The sequence below is a fragment of the Sceloporus occidentalis genome, unplaced genomic scaffold (genome assembly GCF_023333645.1).
Source record: "Sceloporus occidentalis isolate IW3139 unplaced genomic scaffold, rSceOcc1.0.p SCAF_92, whole genome shotgun sequence".
NCBI classification, from domain to species: Eukaryota; Metazoa; Chordata; class Lepidosauria; order Squamata; family Phrynosomatidae; genus Sceloporus; species Sceloporus occidentalis.
In genome coordinates, this window is record NW_028317072.1 from 3,048,461 (window position 1) to 3,073,507 (window position 25,047).

The following is a 25,047-nucleotide window of genomic DNA, read 5'->3' on the forward strand; positions in this document are numbered from 1 at the left end:
CCCTTAATTTTCAAAGAGCTGGGTAAGGTGATACAGGTATTTCAGATGTTTACAGTGGTCAGTTGGTGTGAAAGCAATAAATATGCTTACCAAAAGTCAGTTTACCAGGGTTCAAAACTTTCACTGAGATGATTCCTTTCATTATATGTGTAGTAGTGAGGACTCTTAATAAAAAGAAGTGTACCACAAAGCTATTGTCTTTGATCCTAAAAATACAAACGCCAAAATACCTGAGAGAGGCATTTACTCGAGCCAGATTTGATCAGCTTGACACAATGGTAAGATATGGTAGATTTAATGGTATTCCTTACGATGAGTGAACTTGTATTTGTGGAGACCAAGTGATTGAAGATTTAGCTCATATTCTATTCAAGTGTAATTTGCACCAACAGGAAAGAGACCAGTATCTTGGTCCCTATATCAAACGATCAGTGTTCTGGGATACCCATGTTAGAACTTCTTACTTCATGAATGGTCAAGATTCAAAAATATCTATTACCACAGCTTGGTTTCTATGTAAAGCAATACCATTGAGAGCTAAATATGTGGGGACAATTGGGGTCAACTGTAGAAGTGATGAGGAATTTTGATGTGTGACTGATGTTCAATCTTTTGTTTTATGTACTATCATTTTAAAGACGTATTTCCCCCCTCTCTCTCTTTTACCCATTTTTGTATTTTGAATCTTTTATATAGATTTTTATAATCAAGTTTTATAATTTTGTTTCATTTATGGGTTTTGTACTTAAGTTGTATGTCATTCACATGGTATCTATACAGTATTTTATTCATATTTTAGATTTATTATATTTAGCTTTTTCCAATTTCTATAGAATTTCTATAGAATTTTTATAGTGTGTTTTATCTGTTTTTGTGTTATTTTGATATGGCCTAAGGGCTAATCAATAAACATTGATTGATATTGTCTTCGATCATACCTCTGCTAATGAACTGGAATTTGTGAATATAATTCAGTCCTGCAGTTTCTCTTTCTAGTCTTCCTTTGCAATTTCTTTTTACAGGGACTCCATCCCGTAAATTCCTTACTGCGTGTCCAGGAAGGTTGAAATGTTCTGCAACTGCTTTTTGGGTATTGCCATTTCTAATGACATATTGTGTCCATTAATTTTCTTGTGTAAAGTCTGTCCTATTTGTTCAATGTAAAATGTAGAGGACTATTGCTGGCATAGGATGGCATTTATATCACGCTGGAGGAAGAGCAAGTAAGGGTACCTCCAATATTGTAAGTGATGCTATTGATCCTTGTAATATTTCTCTCAGAGTAGATGTGGGGACAGAGTTGGCATCTGGGTGTGTGACAGTGTCTGATCCTTGTATTGTCATCCATGTTATGTATCTTGTTGTATGCATTTAGTTGTTTAAGATTTTGAGGTTATCTCTAGGCCAATAAAGACCTGCCTCCCAGTCCCAGAGCTTATGAGAGGGCTGTGTTATTCTCCAGAACTGGTGATAGTTATTTGATGATGTTTTAGAGTGGTCTAAGCTGAGTTGCACAGCACTCAGTTTGAATAGTCAGTTGTATAAGTGTTTGAATTTCTTATTGCTTTGAATAAGGAGTCCTCAGAAACATCTTTATGCAGACATTTTCCTGAGTTGTATAATAGTCTTTTCCAGACACATGGAGTGGTGCTACTGCTTCCTACATCAGTCTGGATGCTGTAATCCAAAAAAGTAAAAATTTCAAATGCTGGGAGAGTGGTTGTATGTAGATCTCTGGCGCTCCTCAGCACTGGCGCTCCTCAGCACTGAACGGGGACAGCTTGGTGCTGGGCACCGGAATGGGGCCTTTTGTAGGACACTTTGGTGTGCGATAAAAACCGTTTTTTCTTGGTCACACATGCACACAAGCATCCCCTTCCCGTGCCCATAACAGGGGGAAAATGGGTGTGATAAACTTCATGGTCAGATGGTCAGAGAAAAAATTAGAACCTTTTTGACTGATCTACATACAACCATTCTCCCAGGGTTTGAAATTTTTACTTTTTTGGATTACAGCTCCCAGAATTCCTACAGTGGGATACAGCATTGTAGGAAGCACTGTGGAATACAGCACCTAAAAAGCCTCTCCAAATATTTACACACACACACCCAAAAAATCCCAGTGGTAAATTTTTCATCCACTTCAGTAAAGGTTTGAATTTGATTAGCTATTAAATATATTATTTATTTAAATTATTCCTCGGTTCTACACTAAATTATCAGTTCAGTGAAGGTCAGCAGACACCTGTTAATAGCATTACTAAGATGGTAGTCTAATTTATGCTTTTGTATTGTACCATCTCTTGACTATAGATCTATAAAGTGGTTGTATTCATAACTTTATTTGCACATCATTAGTGATTCCAGAAAGTTTCAGAAGGGTAGATGACTGGCAAACCACAAGCATCCCCTTCCTGTGCCCATAATGGGGGGGGGGGGAGGGGGGGACGGGTGCAGTAAACGTCAATAACAGTTGTTGCAAATTATTATAGCTAAGATCCTATTGGTTCTGCTGGTTTAGTTAGACTGTTGATGATGGCAAGATGAGGCTGCAGGCACAGCCATAAGGAAGAAAGAGTAAGAAGTCAGTGATACCCACAACAACAGAAGGTTGGCAGGTCAAGTCCAAGTCACCATTTTCACCAACCCATGGCTTCTGGTAGGGCCCTTGTAGTCACGTAAAACCTCTTCATGTTGGTCTGTTCTGTGCCCCATGGCACAGGCAACAATCCAAGCCAACCCTTCTGAAGTAACATGGCTCTGAAGGGCTCTCCCTGAAAGCCATCTATGGTGTGTGTGTGGGGGGGGGGGTAGCTCAGTACCAGCAGCCTTCTTTTCCCACTGTTGCTGCCACTGCCACCTCCTCCTTCATGTGTGATTCTGCACAAAGTGCAACTGTTGCATGTGAGTGTTGCACGTGCACCATTCTCCTTCTGGATTCTGACCCACATGGGCTTCAGCTTCTCCTTAATCCTTTTAGTAAACTTAAAGAAATGCTGGGTGTGATCCCATGGTGAACAATACTAAAAGAGAAGGGAGCTCAAGATGGATGGGAGTTTCTTAAAAGGGAGATTCTGAAGGCACAATTTCAAACAGTTCCAATGAGGAAGAAAAATGAGAAATGTCTCAAGAAACCAGGATGGATGACTAAAGAACTTTCAACTGAGCTAAGATTAAAAAGGGACATGTATAAGAAATGGAAAAATAGGGAAATCACCAAAGAGGAATTCAAACAAATAGTGAGCCTGTGTAGGGGTAAAGTCAGAAAAGTCAAAGCACAGAATGAACTCAGGCTTGCAAGAGAGGTTAAGAACAACAAAAAGGGCTTTTTTGGATATGTCCACAGCAAAAGGAAGAAGAAAGAAATGGTAGGGCCACTGCATGGAGAAGATGGCAAAATGCTAACAGAGGAAAGAGAAAAGGCAGAATTACTCAACACCTTCTTTGCCTCAGTCTTCTCACAAAAGGCAAAGGGAACTCAACCTGAGGATAATGGAGCAGAGGACAGAAAAGAGGAATTTCAGCACAGAATAAGCAAAGAGATAGTACAGGAATACCTGTTTAACCTAAACAAATATAAGTCTCCAGCACCAGATGAACTACATCCAAGGGTATTAAAAGTGCTGGAAAATGTAATATCAGAGCCATTGGCAATAATCTTTGAGAACTCCTGGAGAACAGGAGAAGTGCCAGCAGACTGGAGGAGGGCAAACGTTGTCCCCATCTTCAAAAAGGGAAAAAAAGAGGATCCTAACAATTATCATCCAGTTAGTCTGACATCAATCCCAGGAAAGATTCTAGAGCAGATAATTAAACAAAGAGTCTGTGAACATCTAGATGGCAATTCCATAATCACAAAAACTCAACATGGGTTTCAGAGAAACAAGTCATGCCAGACAAATCTAATCTCTTTCTTTGATAAAATTACCAGCTTGGTAGATGAAGGGAATGCTGTGGATATAGTATATCTTGATTTCAGTAAGGCCTTTGACAAGGTTTCCCATGACATTCTTGCATACAAGCTTGTAAAATGTGGGCTAGAGAAGGCAACTGTTACATGGATTTGTAACTGGTTACTGGCCGAACCCAAAGGGTGCTCAACAATGGCTCCTTTTCATCCTGGAGAGAAGTGACCAGTGGGGTTCCACAGGGCTCTGTCCTGGGCCCAGTGTTATTCAACATCTTTATCAATGACCTGGATGACAGAATTGGGAGCATACTTATCAAATTTGTAGATGACACTAAATTAGGAGGAATAGCTAATACCCCAGAGGACAGGACCAAGATTCAAAATGACCTGACTAGACTAGAAAGCTGGGCCACAGCTAACAAAATGAAATTCAACACGGAGAAATGTAAGGTATTGCACTTAGGGCGGAAAAATAAAATGCACAAATATAGGATGGGTGATATATGGCTGAATGAAACTACGTGTGAAAGGGATCTAGGAGTCCAAGTAGACCACAAGTTGAACATGAGTGAACAGTGTGATGCGGCAGCTAAAAAGGCCAATGCTATTTTAGGCTGCATCAATAAAAGTATAGTGTCTAGATCAAGAGAAGAAATAGTGCCACAGTATTCTGCTTTGGTCAGGCCCCACCTAGAATATTGTGTCCAGTTCTGGGCGCCACAATTCAGAAAGGACATTGAGAAACTGGAGCGTGTCCAAAGGAGGGCGACAAAAATGGTGAAGGGTCTGGAAACCATGCCCTATGAGGAACGACTTAGGGAGCTGGGGATGTTTAGCCTGGAGAAAAGAAGGTTAAGAGGTGATATGATAGCCCTGTTTAAATATTTGAAGGGATGTCATAGAGGAGGGAACAAGCTTGTTTTCTTCTGCTCCAGAGAACAGAACCCGGAACAATGGATGCAAGCTACAGGAAAAGAGATTCCACCTGAACATTAGGAGGAACTTCCTGACAGTAAGGGCTGTTCGACAGTGGAATGCACTCCCTCGGAGGGTGATAGAGTCTCCTTCCTTGGAGGTCTTTAAACAGAGGCTGGATGGCCATCTGTCAGGGATGCTTTGATTTGGATTTCCTGCATGGCAGGGGGTTGGACTGGATGGCCCTAGTGGTCTCTTCCAACTCTACGATTCTATGATTCTATGATAATCAAGGATTCTCATCTAGAATTAATTGTTTTAAGAATAATAGTAAAGCCTAAGATAGTAAATCAAAACTGTCATCCACGGAACCTACTACCATTTCTCAACTAAGAGTAAATAGTAGGTACTGCAGAAGAATAAGCTTCTTAGTTATGAACAGATAGACTTTTTTTTTTTTGCATTTCTGGAAGATTTGGGGTACTAATTATGAACTTTAACCATTCCTGATATATAGTCACTAATAGGTTGATTCTTTATAGAAGTGCTTAATCATGATGTAGGCATGTTTAGGCTAGCCATTTCATTAGGCAGAGTGAAATGTTTGTCTCAGATCCTGGGAGGTATTAACAAGTTATTGGAGAAGAGTACACCAAATGGCCAGGCCAGTATGCTATAAGATAGCCTCATGTCTCAAGATATGGTGGAAGATACCATCCAATCAGCGGTATTGAAGAAAGGTTAATCTTTCAGCCCATCAGCCTTTGTGCATGGTGGGGATGCTATCTTGTTCTTCATTTCAAGCAGTAAAACTTCTTGGTCTTTGTATGAAAGACAGAGAAAAAGAGAGAGTTTCCTTATTTCTACTCCTTAATACAGCTTGTATGAAGCACTCGAGTTTCAAATTTTACCTGCATTCTCCAGGATTCGTTGCATGCTTCACTCATGTGGGTATCTTTTCAGCCATCTGGTACATACTGACAATCATCATAAGATTTCAGACCAGTTGCTCCGAGCTGGTTTATTGCCATCCAGTCCTCTCAATGCCTTCTTTCCTTGCCCTCCAGGACTGTGACATGCCTGAGTGATAAGTTAATTTTCCAAGAGCCACCACTGGCTGGGAGTAAAGACAAGCTGGATTCTCTCTTGACTTCATTCCGGGAATGTTTATGAAGGACAGCCTTGTTCATCGCTGACTCTCCTCTAGATAGACCCCCTTTTTTAGTTTTTCTGCCTCAGGCTTCATTTCACACTCATTCATGTGATAAATGCTGAAGTCTGCATTTTTTCTTGCAGAATTATACTGGATAGCTTTGCCTGGCAGTTGTTAGTAAAAACAGTGATCTCACAGAAACAAACTTGGCAATGGTGTGTCTTGTTTTGCCAGTCTCTCATGTTCATAGATACCTGTGTGACTCAGTTACAAGTAAGCATTATTCCCATTTCTCAGCTGCCTGACCCAGTATGACCCAAATATGTTTTTCTCCATCTAAAAGTGAAAGGGAGCCCAAACCATTCTGAATTATGGTAAATTAATGGTTTGTCCCCACATTTTTTTTCTTAGAACACCTAGTACTTTACTGTTATTCTAAGATATTATCACTGTTTTCAATATAAGCATGGAATCATGAAAATAAAGAACCTTCATTGGCTGTCCTCTTCTTCCCAATTTGGTAACAAGGTAGAAGAGTGACCTATGTCTTGTAGCTAGCAAAGAGAGCTTGTAGGTGTGGATCACAAAAAGAACAGCAGAACTAGGCAGTGGGCAGGGCTTGAACTGGAAAAACAAAAGGCTTAGCCATGGCATCATTTCACTTAAAAAAAATTTAGTCACCTGGCCTCAGGCAAAGGAGATACAAGGGCTGGGTTGTTTTCTTACTACATACTTTTTTCCTCTCATATCATTGATAGCCAATGAAAAATACAATATTATACAATATTATATTTCCATGTATTTTGAGCGATGTAAAATAGTAGTTGGAATCCTATTGGTGACATGTGAATGCATAATTTGAGGTTTCATACACATATGCCTTTTTCTAGATGTTGCACAAGGAGGTATTCACTAGCTCCTTATGTAACAATCAAACACGCACACTTTGTCAAAGGCAATCTTCAAGCCTTGCCGGGGGGGGGGGGGGGTACTGCCATGACCATTTCATGGCTGGAGAGAGGAGGCACATGTTCTGACTGTAATTCTGCAATTGGGAAAAGAGAACTGAGCTCACTCTCTCCAGATCTCCAGTGAGTCACTGAATGTGTTTACAGAATTCCTGGGATGATAGTTACATAACCTCTTGTGGAAGCATGTTTCAGAATGTGTGGGAATATTTGAAGGCAGATTTACATGCATGCCCAAGTCCCCACCAACCATTTGATCCCCCACCATGAAATAAAGAGGCCAGACATGTAAACTGGATACAAATAAATGGGCCTTTATTAGACCTAAAACATATTTAAACCACAACTGATAACTGTAAACTTTCGAGACTTCAACTGAGGGTGAAATCCTGATGTGGGTTCAGCTGAAGCCAGGTGTCTTTACCTAGACTACCTCTTCAGCCTTCCCATAGGGCAAAGACACCAGACTCTAAGGGCAACCGAATCCTTGGATTGTATCCTCAGCCAGTCATAGGGAGGTAGATATGAGGCATGCTCTCCCAAACTCCCTTGAGTTTGTAAGAGAGGGCAAAACCCCCATATCTTCCACAAAGGCTGTTTCATGAGCAGCCTCCATGGCCCTTGACATGTAAAGGTTGCCCTGATCAAGACCTTTCACTTCAATGGGGTGCCTGGGTGCACATCAATTGTTTCCCCACCCCCATTTAGGCCAGGAGAATCCTATTTAACATCCTGAATTACCCATCCCTAGAAACAGTATGAGGTAGCCAAAAAACCCCAGGAAAAGGGGAGAAAATTCCTACCTGGCCCCGAAGCGACCAAACATCTCCATACTGGCCTGAGGGTGGGAGGGCGGGATGCAATCTCGCAAAAGAGGCTGATGAGGGGGAAAAGACAGCTTAAATAGCTTAGGTCTGTCCCCTGTTGGCAGGTTGGGCCCATAAGGTTTCTCCTTTTATTATAATCCTGTTCTCAGTTCATGGGCGGTCTCAAATATTACACCCAAGCCTATAGTGGCAAGCCACTGTTTGGGTGTCCATTAGTCTTCCATGCCTTCAGACAACTACCTGAAAAGGGCCTAAGTCTTCCAGATGTTTAGCTGGGACAATTGCTTCAGCCAGATTTATTTTCAGGGAAGGAAGAGCAAGCAAGAAGAATGTGCTTTACTGGTGGTGAAGGAGAGTTTCCCATATCTTCCAACATTTCACAGTTGAAAACTGGGACTTGCATCCAAGTAATGGGAGCAGGGATGTAGCCAATGGGGGGGTCCTTGGGGTCCAGACCCCCCCCCCTTCCATTAGAAAAATGAATGGTACATGTGGCTGCGCTGCCGCACCCAAGCCCCAATATAATGGTGGCACTTAGTCTGGACCCCCCCCCTTCCTAAAATCCTGGCTACGTCCCTGAGGGGAGGCTGTAGCCATTTGCTTTTGCCTTAGTCTACATTCTGCCACCTCTTCTTTTCCATTTGCTGAGTTAATTGAAGGCAAACTACTTTAGCACATTTGGACTTATTTTGCATAAGTAAAGCCCCATACAGACAGGCCAAAATAAAGCTGCTTCGGGTCACTTTGGAGGTATGCTGTTTAAATGATGCATGCGTCCTAAGAGGCCAGAAGTTGCACCAAAGCTGCGCTCCAGTCTTTAGGACTGGAGCATGGCTTTAGCATGGATTCCGGACTCTTAGGACGCACACATCATTTAAACAGCATACCTCCAAAGTGACCCGAAGCAGCTTTATTTTGGCCTGTCTGTATGGGGCCAATGATGAGGACCAAGGGGGAAAATTGGAAGATGAGACTGAAACTGGGGTATTTTAAAAGCAGCTGAAAAAGCAGGAGAACAGATGATTAATCTGAGTGGTTCCTGCCAAACCATGACAGTTGAAGGATATGACCTCTTGAGACCAGGATGTGAATGTTTCTGTTCAGAATTACTATAGATGTGATGGTGTTTACTGTTTACCTTACAAGAGGTGTACGTTGCAGTACTACAAATGAGTTGTTTCCAGTTTTTTCCCTTTCACTTTTGAGGATCTTATTTTTATTATTTCTTTTGTGAATATTTATGTTTGATGTTGTTGTTGTTGTTGAGTGCCTTTAAGTCATTTCCAACTTATGGAGACTCTATGATGGGGTTTTCTTGGCAAGATTTGTTCAGGGGAGGTTTGCCATTGCCTTCCCCTGAGGCTGACAGCATGTGACTTGCCCAAGGTCACTCAGTGGATTTTATGGCCAAGCTGGGAATTTAACCTGAGCTCCAGAGTCATAGTCCAACACTCAAACCACTATGCAACACTGCTAGTTTGGGTTAAGTACAATTAATTTTCCCTTGAGAAAATCCTAAGTTTCAAAGCTACTTTTAAGAATATTAGGACATGTTGAAGCCATCTACAACTAAACAGTGCTAAGGATGGTGCTCTTTGTCCTAGCAAAAAAACCCCAAACATTTCTATATGTTTCCTTTTATAGATACAGTATGTCATTATTTATATTCATTATTCTCACAAGTCTTTTCCAAGCCTTGAATGCTGCATGAATTTACAAACTGTCAATATCCTTCTTTTTGAAAAGGGAGGTAGGCCACTGCTTGTCTCAAATACATCTGGGATGCCAAATGTAGAAAATATTTTGTAGCAGTTTTTAGGTGTTTCGTTTTCTAGTGGGGGATTTTACAGTCTCCCCATCCATAGTACACACCAAGAGCAACCTGCACACATTTCTGATGATGACCTTTGGAATAATGCATCCATCCTTATGAGTGGCTGTATTTCTGTGTTGTGTGGCAGCCAGACAAACATTTGCTTTAGTGATCGCCTTTCATGATATTTTTTTTTCTTCAGTCTGCATCTGGCCTTGCCAGAAATAATCTTTTCTTCACAAAAATCTGGCATTTACTATGCTAACTGATTTGTCTTTAGCATTTTTATTCCCCTTTTTAAAGACTGGAGTTTATTGACCTTTTCTCTTGGGTGTTGACTTGACATATTCTTTCACTGATTTTTAAATGCAGAGTTTACAGGCTGAGTCTCCCTTATCCTGAATTGAAAAAATAAAAATATTCCAAAATCCAAAATCATGGGTAGCTTTCTGATGGTTCAATGTACAAACATTTTGTTTCATGCACAAAATTATTTAAATATTATGAATACAATTACCTTCAGGCTATGTGTATAGGTGTATATGAAACATAAATGAAAGTGTTCATTAAGTATATGCAAATATTCCAAAATCTGAAATCCAAAACACTCCTGGTCCCAAGCATTTTGATGAGAGAGACAGAGACTCAACCTGTATTGATAATTGCCTTGGTCCGTTTAATTATTCTCTGTTTTTTCTGCAATGTATTGGTTTGTTTGCCAAATTCCAGGGCCAAACTGTGTGTAAATACTTTAGTAAAAGATAAAATTTAAATAAATAAAACCCAGAGCAGCAATGGGAGGTGACTATTTGAAGTGAATGTCTGAAGGACAAGGCAAGTAGGCAATTAAGCACCCACCCCTCTCCTTGTGTATTTTTCCTCTATAGGTTTCAACTGTTTGTGGCTGCTTTAGTTTTTAGAAAACAAACAGGGAAAACATTCTGGCAAGTCAATGTCACATGTACTTTGCCTTTAATTATTTCAAAGTCACTGGGTTTTTTTTAGGGCAAAGTAATCTGTGCTGTATTTTACAGCTATTTGAAAATGATCTTCTGTATCTGGGATTGTGTGAAATATAGCATGCTTTTTTCCCCCTCCCCTGTTTAACACAATAACAAAGCTATTGTCCTTGTATTAGTGCAACCACCAAGGGCCAGTAATAAGTTTTGTGCTCTGTGTCCCACTGTTGGCCACTGCTCACACCCCTTTGTGGCGAAGCATCACTGTCTATGGCTCTGTCCGCACAGGCTAAATAAAATGTCCTCCCTCTGTTCCCGTAGTGACCAGTGCAGATGACACTGGGACCAATAAAAATACTTTATCCCTCTGGGGTGTCACCCATTGCAATGCCCATCCTGACACTCACTAGTGATGCCACTGCCAGTGTGCCCCAGGTAATAGGGGGACATCGGGGCAGCTTTGGGGCCAGAATATTCCAGGCTGCTCCCATAGCATTCTAGCCTGTGTGGACCTGGCTTATGTGAGCTTTATGCTCTGGCAACATACTGGCTAGTTTTGAGCAGCCATTTTAAAACTGGAGAAGCCAAAGAGTTTGTATTTCTTCACTTCTGCTGCATAAAGCAAGTCGGTCTTGTCATAAGCATATTTGTCTGTTTCTCTTCTCTGTTCCCTTGTCTCTGGTTTTTACCTCACTGACCGATACAAACTGTCACCTATGAATAACTTTTCAGGCATCTTTTGTTGCTTCATATAAGTTGCACAGTTATCTGTCTGACCATGTAATTCTCTGTTGCTCTTTTCATGGGCTCCTCAGTTCCTGCATGTGAGAGCTTTGCTGTCTTGAAGTGAAAACTAGAAACATGACCAAATAGAAAAACAGCACATAAAATTCCAATAAAAATACCTTATCTCTACTTAAGCAACCCTTAAGTACATTTAATCATTTGCAGTTATGACTTTTGACTTATGGTATTTGGACAAGCTAACACTGCTCAGACCTTCACAAGGGATTAGACTGAGACCTAGGAGATCCAAGTTCAACTCCCTTGAGCTGTGATACTCACTGAGTTGACATTGGGCCAGTTGGCTGTATGTGCATAGGCTCTGAATATGCAGTCTGCACCCATCATTATCTCATGGTGTACACTGCATGTATGAAATGTATATACTTTTCTGTGAACATTCACATGTCACCAATGCCCAGGTTTCAGTGAACATGTATGTTCCTCAGTTCAACATGTTCATGTTTATCTTGTGTGACAGTGCTTTAAGGCATGGCTTTAAGGCATGGCTTGCTAGTGTTTACACTTTTAATTCCTCATATCCTTGTTAATATGTATTATTTATTCCAGAAAACAAGCAGTTATATAGAAGACTTGATTCCCTTTGTTTGGTGGGAGATGGAGAAATGAAGGATCTGGATTGGTGAATATAACTTCATGTGCCTGTAGAAAAGGTTTTTAAGCCAGCAGATGTATCAGGTCTTATCATCTGTGGTGAGGCACAACTATCCAACTAGTTTTCTCAGTGGCTTAGGTGAGAGTTTGGTCTATTATTCATTTTGTTTTGTCCTGTTAAGCTGAATGACAGATCACCCAGGCTGCTCCCAGTTGTTTGCAAGTCTATGCTCACCATGGGCGTGGTGCAGACATGTTGTTGTCTGTCAGTGTTACAGTCAGTGTTTAGTGTTAAAAAGAAAATACCATTCCTTCTTATACTTGCCAGACATTCTTCTGAATCTCATGCTGAAAAAATGGCCCCACTACTGACAGACAGCAACAGACTGGTTTCTGAGAAAATCACCTGTTGATAAGAGAATGAATTGGAGTAATGTTGTGGTGGGTGGAAGGAGACAAAGCAGGTTGGCCAGGGCAGGGAGGTAAAGTGAGTAAAGTGATTTATATGACTGCTGTCAGAGGAGATTCCAAACAACACTGAGATCTACAGAATAATGCTGTCCACAATAATCTTCTTCTCTCTCTCTCTCTCCACTCCTGCACTGATTTGTGTTATCAGTAATTAAAAACATTTGTTAACCACCTCTCCACAGAAAGATGGTGAACAGAAAAGCTTTAACAAATAGACCAATTATGTCTCCAGCCCTAAAAAATTTGACCCCTCTCACACCAGCACCAAGCAAACAAATTAGCCAGTTGCAGACTGAACAAAAGGTACATGATTTATACGGTCTTTGGAAAGCTACTGGAGGGGAAGGTCTTCATGTGCAGGGGAGGCTTTCAGCTGAACCCAAAGGTTTGAAAAGTTACTTTTTTTTACTATAGTAGCCTGAATCCCCAGTGATTAAGGCCAGTAGCCAAGTTGATTGAACATTATGGGAGTTGTGGTCGAAACAAACAACTTTTCTAATCTGTGATCTAGCCTTGCTGTGGCCCTACTCTTGTCTTCTTTACTAGATTACTTAGGCCCAGTACACACCGCCAATAAATGGAGTACTGTGGCCTATTCTAGGGTTAGGGACCATGCGGCAACTGCACGGTACCTAACCCTAGAACGTAATGGTGGCGTAACAATGGCTGTACCCTGTGTTATGTAAGCAGCGTGCGGCGTCCGCACGTTGCCGTGCGGCACTTACATACCCCACCTGATATGAATACCCCTCTGATATGAATGACTTGCACTGTCTGTGTATGATCCCTGCCTTGTTTGTTGATGCTATTGTTACCGTATGATGTTGTATATTTTATTGTTTTTAGCTGCTTTTAATTGAATTTTTATGTAAACACATTGTGCTTTTTTAGTCTATAACCCTGCTTTGATCCACCGGGAGAGGCGGGGAAACATAAATAAATTTTATTATTATTTATTATTACATAACAAGTGCACCAATGGCACACTTGTTACACCGCCCCTGCGGCTTTAAAAGAACCCACTTTTCACGGGTTCTTTTTCCACTGGAGGGAAGCTGTGCAGTTTGGTGGCTGCGGCTTCCCTCCGGAGGAAGAACAGGCATCGGCAGACTACCATTTTTTGATGGTATGTAGTGCACCTTAGAGAGGCAATAGCAGTGTTTTCAAAAATCTCGTGGTAGTTTGCAATGGTGATGCATTCTGACTTAATGGAAAATACCAGACGATATCAGACAATCACATGTTGCCTAGCTCTGATTAGTTAATACCTTCCCAAACTTCCCAAACAGGCTTTGATTTGTCCTTTAATTAATGGACTGAGGGGCTGTGCAGACCAGCAGGAAAAGCCAGGTTGGGGGCGGAGTTGGGGTATGGTGTCTATATGACACACGCCCCGGCTCCGCCCCCAGGCCAGCGTGATGCCATGTGCCGCACTACATGGCGCGTGGCATCACGGTACTCCTCTGGTGCTGAGTCCACATGACGCAGTGCTGAAGGAGCACCATAAAGCCATGGCACCACAGCTACCATGCCCTTTGTAGGGTGCAAAAAGGAGCTGCTTTTTGCAGCTCCTTATTGTGCCCTGCAAAAGCCAGATCAGGGCCACTGTGTGTGGTTGTTATGGCCCTGATCTGTCTGCACAGCCCCTGGGAGAATTACAGAAGCAAAGAAACTACAGGAGTAAAGAAAAAGCATCCATTACAAAAAGAAGAGGCATACTATTTGCTTGAACCCCCCCCCCTCCAACACACACACACTCATACACAATAGAACAAAACAAATGTAGGACTGGAAGTCTGGCATCTCTCAGAGCTCTGAGCTGGCCACTAAAGATATGCCTGACTGGATTTCTTTACTGTTGAGCTTCTGAAAATGATAATTCACCACTGGAAAAAAGAAAATCACCATTGAAAGTCATCCTGCCAGTGTAGTGATGGAGTTAGGAGAAAAAGGGCCATCAGTGCTGGGGCTACAAAGAAAGTGAGGCAGTGGACAAACAGGCCTCCTTCCCTCACTACTGTCTTCCTTCCTTTGCCACAGCTGTACAATCTTGGGAAAATGCACAACTGGTAGTGAAGAGCATCTGCAGGACTCTAGCCATAGTTATAATTGTGAAATCATTGGCCATCTTTGGCATGGTTTTTGAGATGATGGGCCAAATTGTTCCATTTTAAAAATTCACTGCTCCCCTCAACTGGTATCTTAGTCTTTAACCGTCTACCTCTTTTTGATTGAAAATGTATAAGTCTTTTAGCCAAATAATACAAGAGAATGAGCCAGGTTGGTGTAATGGTTTGAGTACTGAACTATTGGTTGTTGTTGTTGTTGTTGTTGTTGTTAGTATCCTTTCTCCCGATATAGGGACTCAAAGAGGCCACCAACAAATTTAAAACAGTAAAAGTTATAAACAATACAAAAGCATTACAAAGTATAAATATAAAGTTTAAAAACCAATTAAACAGTTTAAGAAGTTACAAACATTACACATTAAAATATGTAGGGTGGAAGGTGCACATTTTCTGGGCTAAGTTGGAATATCCTAGTTTCTTTTTTGTTCCCGTTTTTAGCTGTAGAGTGTGGCTTCAATCCAGTTTCCGAACGCTTTAGAGGCATGTGTCATCTAAACTGTCTTCAAACCAGGTAGAAACCACTTTATTTGGCCCTCCAGACTAGAGTTTAATTTCCTACTTCGCCTTGGAAATCCATTGGATGACCTTGGGTAAGTCACACATTCTCAGTCCCAGAAAGCATCATGATATGTTTGCCTTAGGGTCACCCTAAGCTGGAAATGACTTACAGGCACACAACAAAAGGCACAAGTGAAGTTACCTTAAAGGCCCACACAAAGGTGAATTCCTTCTTTTTCAGAATATGAAAGCCAGGGCATGGAAGATCCATAATCTCCAATTAAATGCTTAGCTGCCCGAGGTCAGCTGTGGTGATGATAATGGAATCATTGATCACTTCAGTTGTATAACTTTGGGAGGAATGGTTGCAGGCAGCTAATCTCTGAAACACTCTTCCCGAACTTGGTGCCCTTCTGATGTGTTGGACTACAACTCTGACCATCCCATCAATAGGCATGCTGGCTAGGGGTGGTGGGAGCTATAGATAGATGCAACGGCCAAATAGATGCGACGGCCAAGAGTGCTTGGTATCAGCTTCGGTTGATATGCCAACTGCGTCCTTACCTGGACCGAAAGGACCTTGAAGCAGTAGTACTTGGACTGGTAATCTCTCAGTTAGATTTCTGCAATGCGCTCTACTTGGGGCTACCCTTGTATCAAATTTGAAACCTTCAATTGGTTCAAAATGCAGCAGCCAGATTGGTCACCTGAACATCTAGGTTTGACCATATAACACCAATACTGAAATCTCTTCACTGGCTGCCAATTAGCTTCCAGGTGCAATATAAGGTGTTGGTTATTACTTTTAAAGCCCTACATGGCTTGGGCCCAAGTTACTTGCGGGAGCGCTTCTCCCTACATAATCTTCCCCGCACTCTCAGAACATCTGGGAAGTTCTTACTAGAATATTATAATACCAGGTTAATGACAACTTCACATAAGGCATTCACTGCCGTGGCCCCAAGATTATGGAATGACCTACCGGAAGAGATCCGTCTCATTACTACCTTAGTGGCTTTTAAGAAGGCACTCAAAACAGATCTCTTCCGGCTGGCTTATCCACTGAATTCCATATAAAAAGGTTATGACAACTGCTCTTCTTTGACTCTGATTGTTGGCTAATGGACGAATTGTAATTTTTAGAGAACTAATAGGAATTCTTGGTAAATTCAGTGTTAGTATTTTATTGTTGTATTGATTGTAAATTGTACTAAGTGTCTTTTAAGGTTGTAATCCCGCCTCAATCCGTGGGAGAGGCGGAAGGTCCATCTGCCTTGGTCCAGGCCTTGGAGGTAGAGAGGAACTGCTGGACCTCTTACCCTTTCCCTCCACCACTCCCTTTTCCTTCTGTGTCATGTCTTTTTAGATTGTAAGCCCGAGGGCAGGGAACTGTCTAACTAAAAAGATTGTATGTACAGCTCTGTGTAAATTTACAGCGCTTCATAAATAAAGGTTAATAATAATAATAATAATAATAATAATAATAATAATAATAATAAAGGTATAAATAAACTATATTATAGTGTATCACGCCTAGAGGGCATCAGATTGTGGCAGGCTGTTAGCATGTGGCTTTGCATTCCACCATTTCAGTTAGTGCTGTTTCTTTTAATCATATTTAACTAATGGTAATATTGATCCCAAAGGCTATAACATTTGTATCTCACCAGCTTCGCACTTCGCTGTTTCTCCACTTTCCTCCACCCATTGATTACCAAGAGTTTCTCTTTATATGTAATGTCTTTCTTCACCCCCATTTTTCTAGGTGTTTTTTTTTTCTCAGTGAAGCAAGAGCATTTTGTTTTCTCAAGTGAAAGCCCTACCCTGAAGAAAACATTGTTGGTACGCAGAACTCTAAATATATATATATATATATATATATATATATATATATATATATATTTGAGAATCAACCATGAGAAAGACAGTACATACTCTCCCTTTCTCCCTCCCCCAGCCAGTAAATAGCCACGGCAGTATTTGCAAGGCTTAAAAACTGCCTTGAGGCAGAGAGTTTGGATACCGTACAAGGAGAAATAAGAAGGTTGTGAGTAGCTCCCTGCACAACATCCCAACCAAGGCAAGCACATCCTAAGTCCACTTTAGGCATGAATATGTATATCACCAACAGGATTCCAGCTGTATGTTAACACTGAGATCAAATTTTGATTTTAAACAATAATTTCCTTAAGGAAATCATCCTAGGATGGGGATGGAAGTGCTGTGTTTACTGCTTCCCCCCACCCCTATTGTGATCTACTACTTTCTAAAAGAACAGGGTACCTATAACAGCTCCTTTGGCACAGTAAGTCAAAAACCTGCAGATTTTCCTTGCAAGAAGATACAGTGACCTACACCTCTTAAGGCATCACAAATTCAATCTCTGCTGTCATGCAATTTATGGTGATAGAGTGAAGACTCTTTCAAGGTAAAAAAGGAGACAGACATAAAACAGATTCTAAATAGATGAACTTAATTTCTTGAGATGTATTGTTCTGATCCCATTTAATTTAGCTGTGGTTTTTTTAATTGTTGTCCTTTGTTTCATTTAATGAAGGGCTCTGAAGTTCTAGCCAGAACATGAGAATTTTTTTTTATTCTAGCATTTTATCAAAATATTATCTATCTATCTCTCTATCTAGAAAAGCAAAGGTTTGAATTGAAAACATTTGCCATCTTTCTGTCATATTGTTTGTTTAATCCTTTCTGAACTGTATGTGAAAAGCACAGCAAATATGGAGGCAACTCTAGAACTGGGGAGGGGGGCACAAATACATTTGATGAGGGCTTGGAAATACAGGGTCTGCTAACACAGACAGCAGCTACATGATTAAGCAGAAAATAACAAGATTAAGTTGTTAGTCACATGGTAGAGGATATTTTGGGGAGTTTATTTTCTTGTATGTGGGCTTATTATTGTATGTGGGCTTATTATTGTTCATTGTTCTCGGGTTGACCTCAACTCATGGCAGCCCAGCAGATGAGACATCCACAGGGTCTCTTATCCTCAACCACTCTGCTCAGTTCCTGAAGGTTCAAGCCTGTGACCTCCATGAGGGATGTAACCAGAATTTTGGGAAGGGGGGGTCCAGACTAAGTGCCACCATTATAATGGGGCTTGGCCGCAGTGGCACAGCAGCACACGCCATTCATTGTATCTAATGGAAGGGGAGGGTCCAGACCCCACAGACCCCCCCCCCCCTTGGCTATGTCCCTGTCTCCATGATTGAGCCTATGCATCTGGTGTGCTGCCTTCCTCTCTTTCTACTGTCTTTTACCTTTCCTAGCATTATTGCCTTTTGTAATGAGTCATTTTAATCATGATGTGGCCAAAGTACAACAGCATCTATTTAGTCATCCTGGCTTCTAGGGATTGCTCAGAATTTATTTGTTCCAGGACCCATTTCTTATGAAGTGAGCTGAGTCCTTGATGTAGTTACTTCATAGGAAAAATCAAGAACCTGGTTTACTAACAAAGAGCTAATTGCATAAATATTTGTGTATGTAAAATCAGTTTGATTCTTCTGATTGCATTCAGATAAATTTTTCTGTTTTGATATTTTCCTAAAACATAAGACCACAATGCCATAGATCTCATTGGGTCTTCCTTCTAAGTGAATGCACTTAGAATTGCAGTCACAGATTTCTTATACTTTTGCTGGAGTTGAAAGTTTACATAGCAATGTATACCTTCTGTGCTAAATAGTCGTCAGTATTATCAAATATCTATCTATCACCACCTCTTTAATCTTTCATCACATGCATTGCAAATTGCAATCATTAAGAGTTTCCCTTGGGCTTATTTCACATTCCTGTGCTCTCATTTATGCCAAATGCTGAAAGCTGTGTATTTGTCTTGGTAACTCGATTTTAATATTTTAAATCTGTGTAATTCTATTATGTTAGCAAAAGCATATTCATACATATTGACTCATACTGTCATGCTAAATCCTATGGGATCACCTCTGCTTTCAGTTAGGCTTCTGAGCTATATTTTGATCTCAAAAATTCTACTCTGACTCCTGAGACATCATGATAATTGTGTGAACAATATCTTTTAAAACAGCAGGGTTTTTTCTAACTGTTGCTAGATTTTAACTGTTGCTAGATTGTGTTGTCCGATTAACCTTGTCTTTCAATTAAATGTGTCTTAAGACAACAGAAATATGACTCCCCTCTTTCTGAACTTCTAACCCTATATCTAAAAAACTTGTATCTAATATGCATCTGTTTTAGCATAAAAACAAATAAAGGAATCCAGTAATAACATGGAAGAATAAACTTTAAATGATTGTGAGCCTCTCCAAATGAGGAAAAAAGTCTCAAGAGGACCCTGATTTTGTTTCTTTGCAAACTGATTTCATTTTAAAGATCTACATGACATTTTCTTCATCCCAAAATATTTCCTAGCAACTCCAAGCACCAAGGACTTTCCATTCCTACTTCCCAGTCAGTTTATATTAACCTAGCATTTTACGAAATGATGAATACTCAGGCCCCATTCAGACTGGCATCAAAAACCTGGAAGGAACTGGGCTGATTCGGATGCCCCTCCCCTGAATCTCTCCATTAGCAAGTGCTCACTACAAAAAGAGGGCCATTCTGTGCCTGCTGTGAAGGTACCTGCTGTCAATCAAGCAATCGTCATGGTGACGTTTTTGCAGGGGCATCAGAAGTGTCCTCCCCCTCCTTTTTTTTAAAGAGCCATGCACAAAATGCCCCAAAGTGTCAATTTTTTAAAAACCTCTTTTTTGTGTGTTGTGTGTATGTGTGGGCATTTGGGTCAGATCTGCCCCTGTCCCCATTTTCAATCCCATGCAAGCTAATGCATCCCCCACTCCTTGCCCCCCAGAATGCCTCTTACACATGAAATAATAATGATGATGATGATGATGATGATGATGATGATGATGATGATGATGATGATAATAATAATAATAATAATAAATTCCTCACCTCAGAAATGCCAGAAAAGGATGTGATTGCCTTGCATTCTTTTTTGCTTTTAAAAGCAATTCAGGGCTGCCTCTGAATTCAGTAGCAAAAGCATGTATCATTTTGTCTAATTGACAAGAGCAAAAAATGTAACATTCGCACTGTAGGATTGTAACATTTGCATTCACAACATTTCCCCTTTGCTTGAAGCGAGCAGAGAAAAGGGAAAGTGCACAAGATGCTAGCCCTGTTCTATCTATCTAATAATCTGCCTCAAGAAAAAAAATCATGTGCATATTTGGTCAAAAATAATTTAAAAAAATATGAAAAGGGGGGGGTGCCTGATGTGAGCTCCGTTCGTGCCCTGCCTTTGACCTGACCTGACCTGACCCTTTTCCTCCTGCTAGAGGAGCTTTGCCATTGCCTTCCACTGAGGCTGAGAGAGTGTGACCTGTCAGTTCCAACTAAAGTAGACCCATGGAATCAATTGGGAATAAAATGGAAATGCAGCACAGGCATTCCTGTAGCATCCTCATATAACACAAATAATAATAATAATAATAATAATAATAATAATAATAATCCAAGAGCAAGAGGAAGTGAAAGTAGAACAAGCAGCTTGATTTCCCTACATGCCCCAGCGTAGCCCCGCAACCCAATTCCCCCTGGAAATCCTTCTCCTCCTCCTCCTTCCTTCAGACCCTCTCCTTCCTCGGGGATGCCCATTGACCCTTTCCCCCAGCTCCTTCATCCTCCTCCTCCTCCTGCTCCGTTTTAGGATCCCCTCCATGGCTCCCTTCCTCCCACGGCCCCTTTCTCCTCCTCCTCCTCTTCCTCCTCCTCCTCCTTCATCACTTTCTCCACCCCCACCTCTCTCTGACAGCCCTGTGCAGCCCAAAAGTCACCCCTGATTTCTCCCTTTCTCCTGTCACCTTTTGCATCCATATTCCCCCTTTTTTTGGCTCTTTCCTCCTTCTCCTCATCCTCCCCCCTCCTTTCTGATGATGAGAGGGAATGCTCCAACCTCTGCCTGCCCCTAATCCCTCCCTAATTTGCCCCGATCATGATCAAGGGCAAGTTCAAATTTCGTGCAACCCGAGTCTTTTGGGAAAAGATGGATTTTAGCCCGAATCTGGATACCTCGGTGTATGGGGCATTTCTTTGTGCAAGCCCCGACATGGATTGTGACGGATTTGGATCCAATATGAACTTCACGTGCAAGAATCACTTTCAAACCCGTTTTTTTTCTGTAGTCTGAATGGCCCCTCAGATGCCTTTGTATTATCCTGGGACTAGCTAAGATGGTTGCCACCAGTAAACATAGCTATTGTTTCCAGGATATATGTTCAACAGAGACCAAGTGAGGGAAAGAGGAATGATTGCACCAAAACTAATGTTTAATGCTTAATTAGAGGATTCTGCTAAAGTGCTTTAGCACTTTGGCGATGACTCCTGATAATAATGATGGCTCACTGGAAATTGTTGAAAATTTCAGTTTCTGACATGTTGTTTGAGTTTAGATGTGACTCTTGATGGGGGGGAGGGAGTAGAACACAAGGGAGTGGAAAGTGATGGAAACCCAGAAGGTTAGGCTGCAGACCTGGGAATATTAAGGTAAAATCAAAACAAGAAAAAACCTAAAAACTCTCAGTGTTTCCAGTGACTTTTCCCCTATTCCAATTGGCCCATCTGTCCACAAAAGCTTATTCTAGCAATTTCTTCTTCCCAGTTAGTCTCTAGGATTCCTTATTTCTTTCAAAACCTTTCAAAATACATTATAATATATAATTGCATTAGGCAGTGCTTTCACTGAAATAAACCAATTTTTTGAAAATCGAGAGAGCTACATTCTGAAATTATGAGTGTGTTACCTATGGCTAAAATCACACATGAAAAATAATTCAGCTCCAGTGTGCAGCGTTGTGAGCCAGTGTAGTGTAGTGGTTTGAGTGCCTGACTATCAGCCTGTACAGACCGGCTCTATAAGTCGGCATGGGGATGGTGTTGGGCATGGCGTATGTACGCCAACCGCCCCCACATTGCTCCCATGCCTGCATTAAGCCACATACCCAACCACACAGTGAGGGCCATCACGGCACTCCATTGGTGCAGGATTTAAATATGCTGTGCCAAAGGAGTGCCGAAAAGCTACCACTGTGGTGGCTAGGGCACCCTTTCCATGGTGCAAAAAGGAGCCACTTTTTGTGCCTTCTTTTGGTGCTGCATCAAGGACAGATTGGGGCCGCAGCATGTGATTGCCATGACCCCAATCCAGTGAGGAAAGGGGCAGCACAGAGCCACCCCTTAGGGGCTGTCTGTTGAGCCCTTATGACTCTAGAGATGAAGGTTCAAATCCTAGCTTAAGGTCACTGGGTGTCCTTGGGCAAGTCAAATGCTCTCAACTTTGAGGGATGCTGATTCAATGGCAAATCCCCTCTGAAAAAAGATCCCTAGGGAAATTAAACATCTACTCAGTCAGGTTAGCCCATGCCATTTAAATTTCCTTTGATTTGATCTTCCCTCTAGATTAACAAAACTAAAAAAAAAAAAAAAAAAACCTACAGTATGAAACAGCTATTTGTAAACCTATCCTCCTCATTCCAGCAAAAATTACATCTCAACACCCCCCCCCCCAAATGTTTCTTTAAGTCTCTTTCCTGCTGGGTCCAAAGGAATTTATTCCCCAGTAAGGCTGTAATCTTCTGCTGTCTTACTTAGGGGTAAATTCCACTGTATGCAATTAGACTTACTTTTGTATAGGAATGTATAAAATTGATAAATTCATAAGTGACACAGCTCTGCATTGCCTTATGACAGAGGCTTCCCCCTTACCCCCCCCCCCCCCACGCTCTGAGCTTATGTTGGGCAAACTGGATTTTAACCCCTTCTCTTTTTACACTCCTTTTCTACCACCCCCCAGCTTCCGATCTCTCCCCCATTTCCCCTATTCCTCCCTAGCCAGTGCCACCAATTCTCTTTTGTTTTGTTCACCACTCCACAACTGCTCCTTTTCTTTTTCTTCCACTGTTTCTGGGCTTTCCTGAGGTTGCAGCTGATAAAGTGGATGCTTATCAACAACAAAAACTGGCAGCACCACATCTGCCAAATGAGGATGCCAAGGCAATTCCTATTCTCCATCCACCCCCCCCTCGATTCTGCCCTGATCCAGAATACAGGGCACACACTTAAAAACAAAACAAAACATTTCCCCCAAAAATCTCAGAGTAAAAAGCATTTTTAAAGTATCATTTTGAAGCCTTCAGGTGTCAACAAAGTAATTACAATACAATCAGAAGCATGTTTATTCTAAAAGAATCAGGTTTGAGGTCAGTACAAATTATTTTGCATGGGGTTTGTGTGGATTTAGTCCATGTAGGATTTGAACTAGAAAACTGCAGTTCATGTAAGCTCAAATGCCCAGTCTTGCTTGAAGATTTGTTTGTGTCCTGTGGGCAAGTAGCAAACAGAGAGGAGACAAGCTCTATATGCTCTAAGATGGCCAAGTGTTTATTCAGTGTTTAAAAAGCCCAAAGTGTTTACTCAGTGTTTAAAAAGCCCAGTGGACTTTGTCATGGACAGACCAGAGGATGGAATGTAGAAAAGGCAATGGTACAGGCATGAAAGAATGACAAAGACAGCAAGGACATATGGTGGCAAAGAAGTTCATCCCAGTAGGCATCATGGTTCAGACAGCAGTGACATACATTCCTCCATTTGTGCTTCAGAAATAGTCATACTGTACAACAGTTGTGTTAACTTGGATGAGCTAACAGCTTTTTTATGAACTGAAAAATCTCCCACTGATCCAGTGCTCCAACAGAGCAAGAAACAGGCTCTTGGGCTGCATGCCCTGAAGTGCTTCATTGAGAACTGGACAAGAGCTTGGAAGCCCACAAGCCATAAGCACTCCAGATCCAGAACAGAAAGCCAGAGTGAGGACTGATTCCCAAGGCCAGAACAGCATGGATTCATCTCCATCAGCAGCAGCTTCCCCTATCATTTCTGGTTTCTTCCTCATTATCTGAGGCAGTGGGTAACCATTTCCCTTTAGCCTGCCTGACTCTAGAAGATCATACAGTTTAGCTAGAACTCTTGTGACCGCTCCTTGTTATCCTTAATAAATAATTACACTTGATCCCAGTCAAAAAGTCAAGATGTAGTTATAAAATACTCTTTCATAAAAGACTGAACTTGCCAACCTTGATAGTGCATGTTTTGCATTCATTAGATCCCAGGCCCATCCTTTCAAATTCAATCAAAAAAGGACGGATTTTATTATTGCCAGACTTAGATCTTTTTTGTTTTTGATATTTTATTAATTAAAATGTTTATATCCCATTCAGTGTCACAGGAACCTTAAGATGATATACACGTTAAAATCAATTTAAGCAAAAACAATTTTAAATAATAAACATTATTTAAACAGGTTGAAATCATCTTGAAGTCCTCCCTTCTTCCACCATCTTGGGGGGGAGGCAGGCTGGCCCAACTGCCTGCCTGAAGAAGAAAAGCCCTCCCTTCTTCCACCATCTTGAGGGAGAGAGAGGCAGGCTGGCTCCAGCTGCCTGCCTGAAGAAGACACGCCCTCCCTTCAGCCACCATCTTGGGGAGAGAGAGGCAGGCTGGCTCCAACTGCCTGCCTGAAGAACAAAAGCCCTCCCTTGTATTGTTTTTAAATGGTATGGGTGGGTTTTTGTATTGTTGGGCTATGTATTGGTTTTGATGGTGTTTTTGTAAACCGCTGTGATCTGCAAGGAATAGCGGTCTAGAAATAAAATTTCATTCATTCATTCAAGTGTTTTAATATTATGAAATATATTTACAAGGTTAAATAATTACATATTCATTTTGGAATCCTAAATCCATTAGTTAAAAAGCCCTGTTTTTTTGTTTGTTTGTTTGTTTTGTTTTGGGCACCACCATGAAGTTAGGGCTTAATTGGGCTTTCAAGGGCAGGTCATTCCATACTGGGGGCCACCACACCTGAGAAAGCTTTTATTACTTGAGGTTATTAGAGAGAGCAGGATTTGGGGTGGGGGATAAGATTTATTTGTCTGTCTTCCCCAGTTTG

The 25,047-nt window shown here is 41.3% G+C and overlaps 1 protein-coding gene across 4 annotated transcripts in view; it reads left to right on the forward strand.

Moving 5' to 3' along the window:
- The window catches only part of LOC149284481 (beta-2 adrenergic receptor-like), a 93,041-nt gene that overhangs the window by 39,873 nt on the left and 28,121 nt on the right, over positions 1–25,047 (forward strand). Inside the window, exon 2 of one of the 4 annotated variants that reach the window (XM_089496700.1) lies at positions 24,403–24,725. The exons of the other annotated variants lie outside the window; for them this stretch is intronic. Coding sequence (XP_089352826.1) covers positions 24,403–24,407 — 5 coding nt within the window. The 3' untranslated portion in view covers positions 24,408–24,725. Of the gene's footprint in view, positions 1–24,402; positions 24,726–25,047 lie in introns of those variants that run through there. 4 annotated transcript variants of the gene reach the window in all.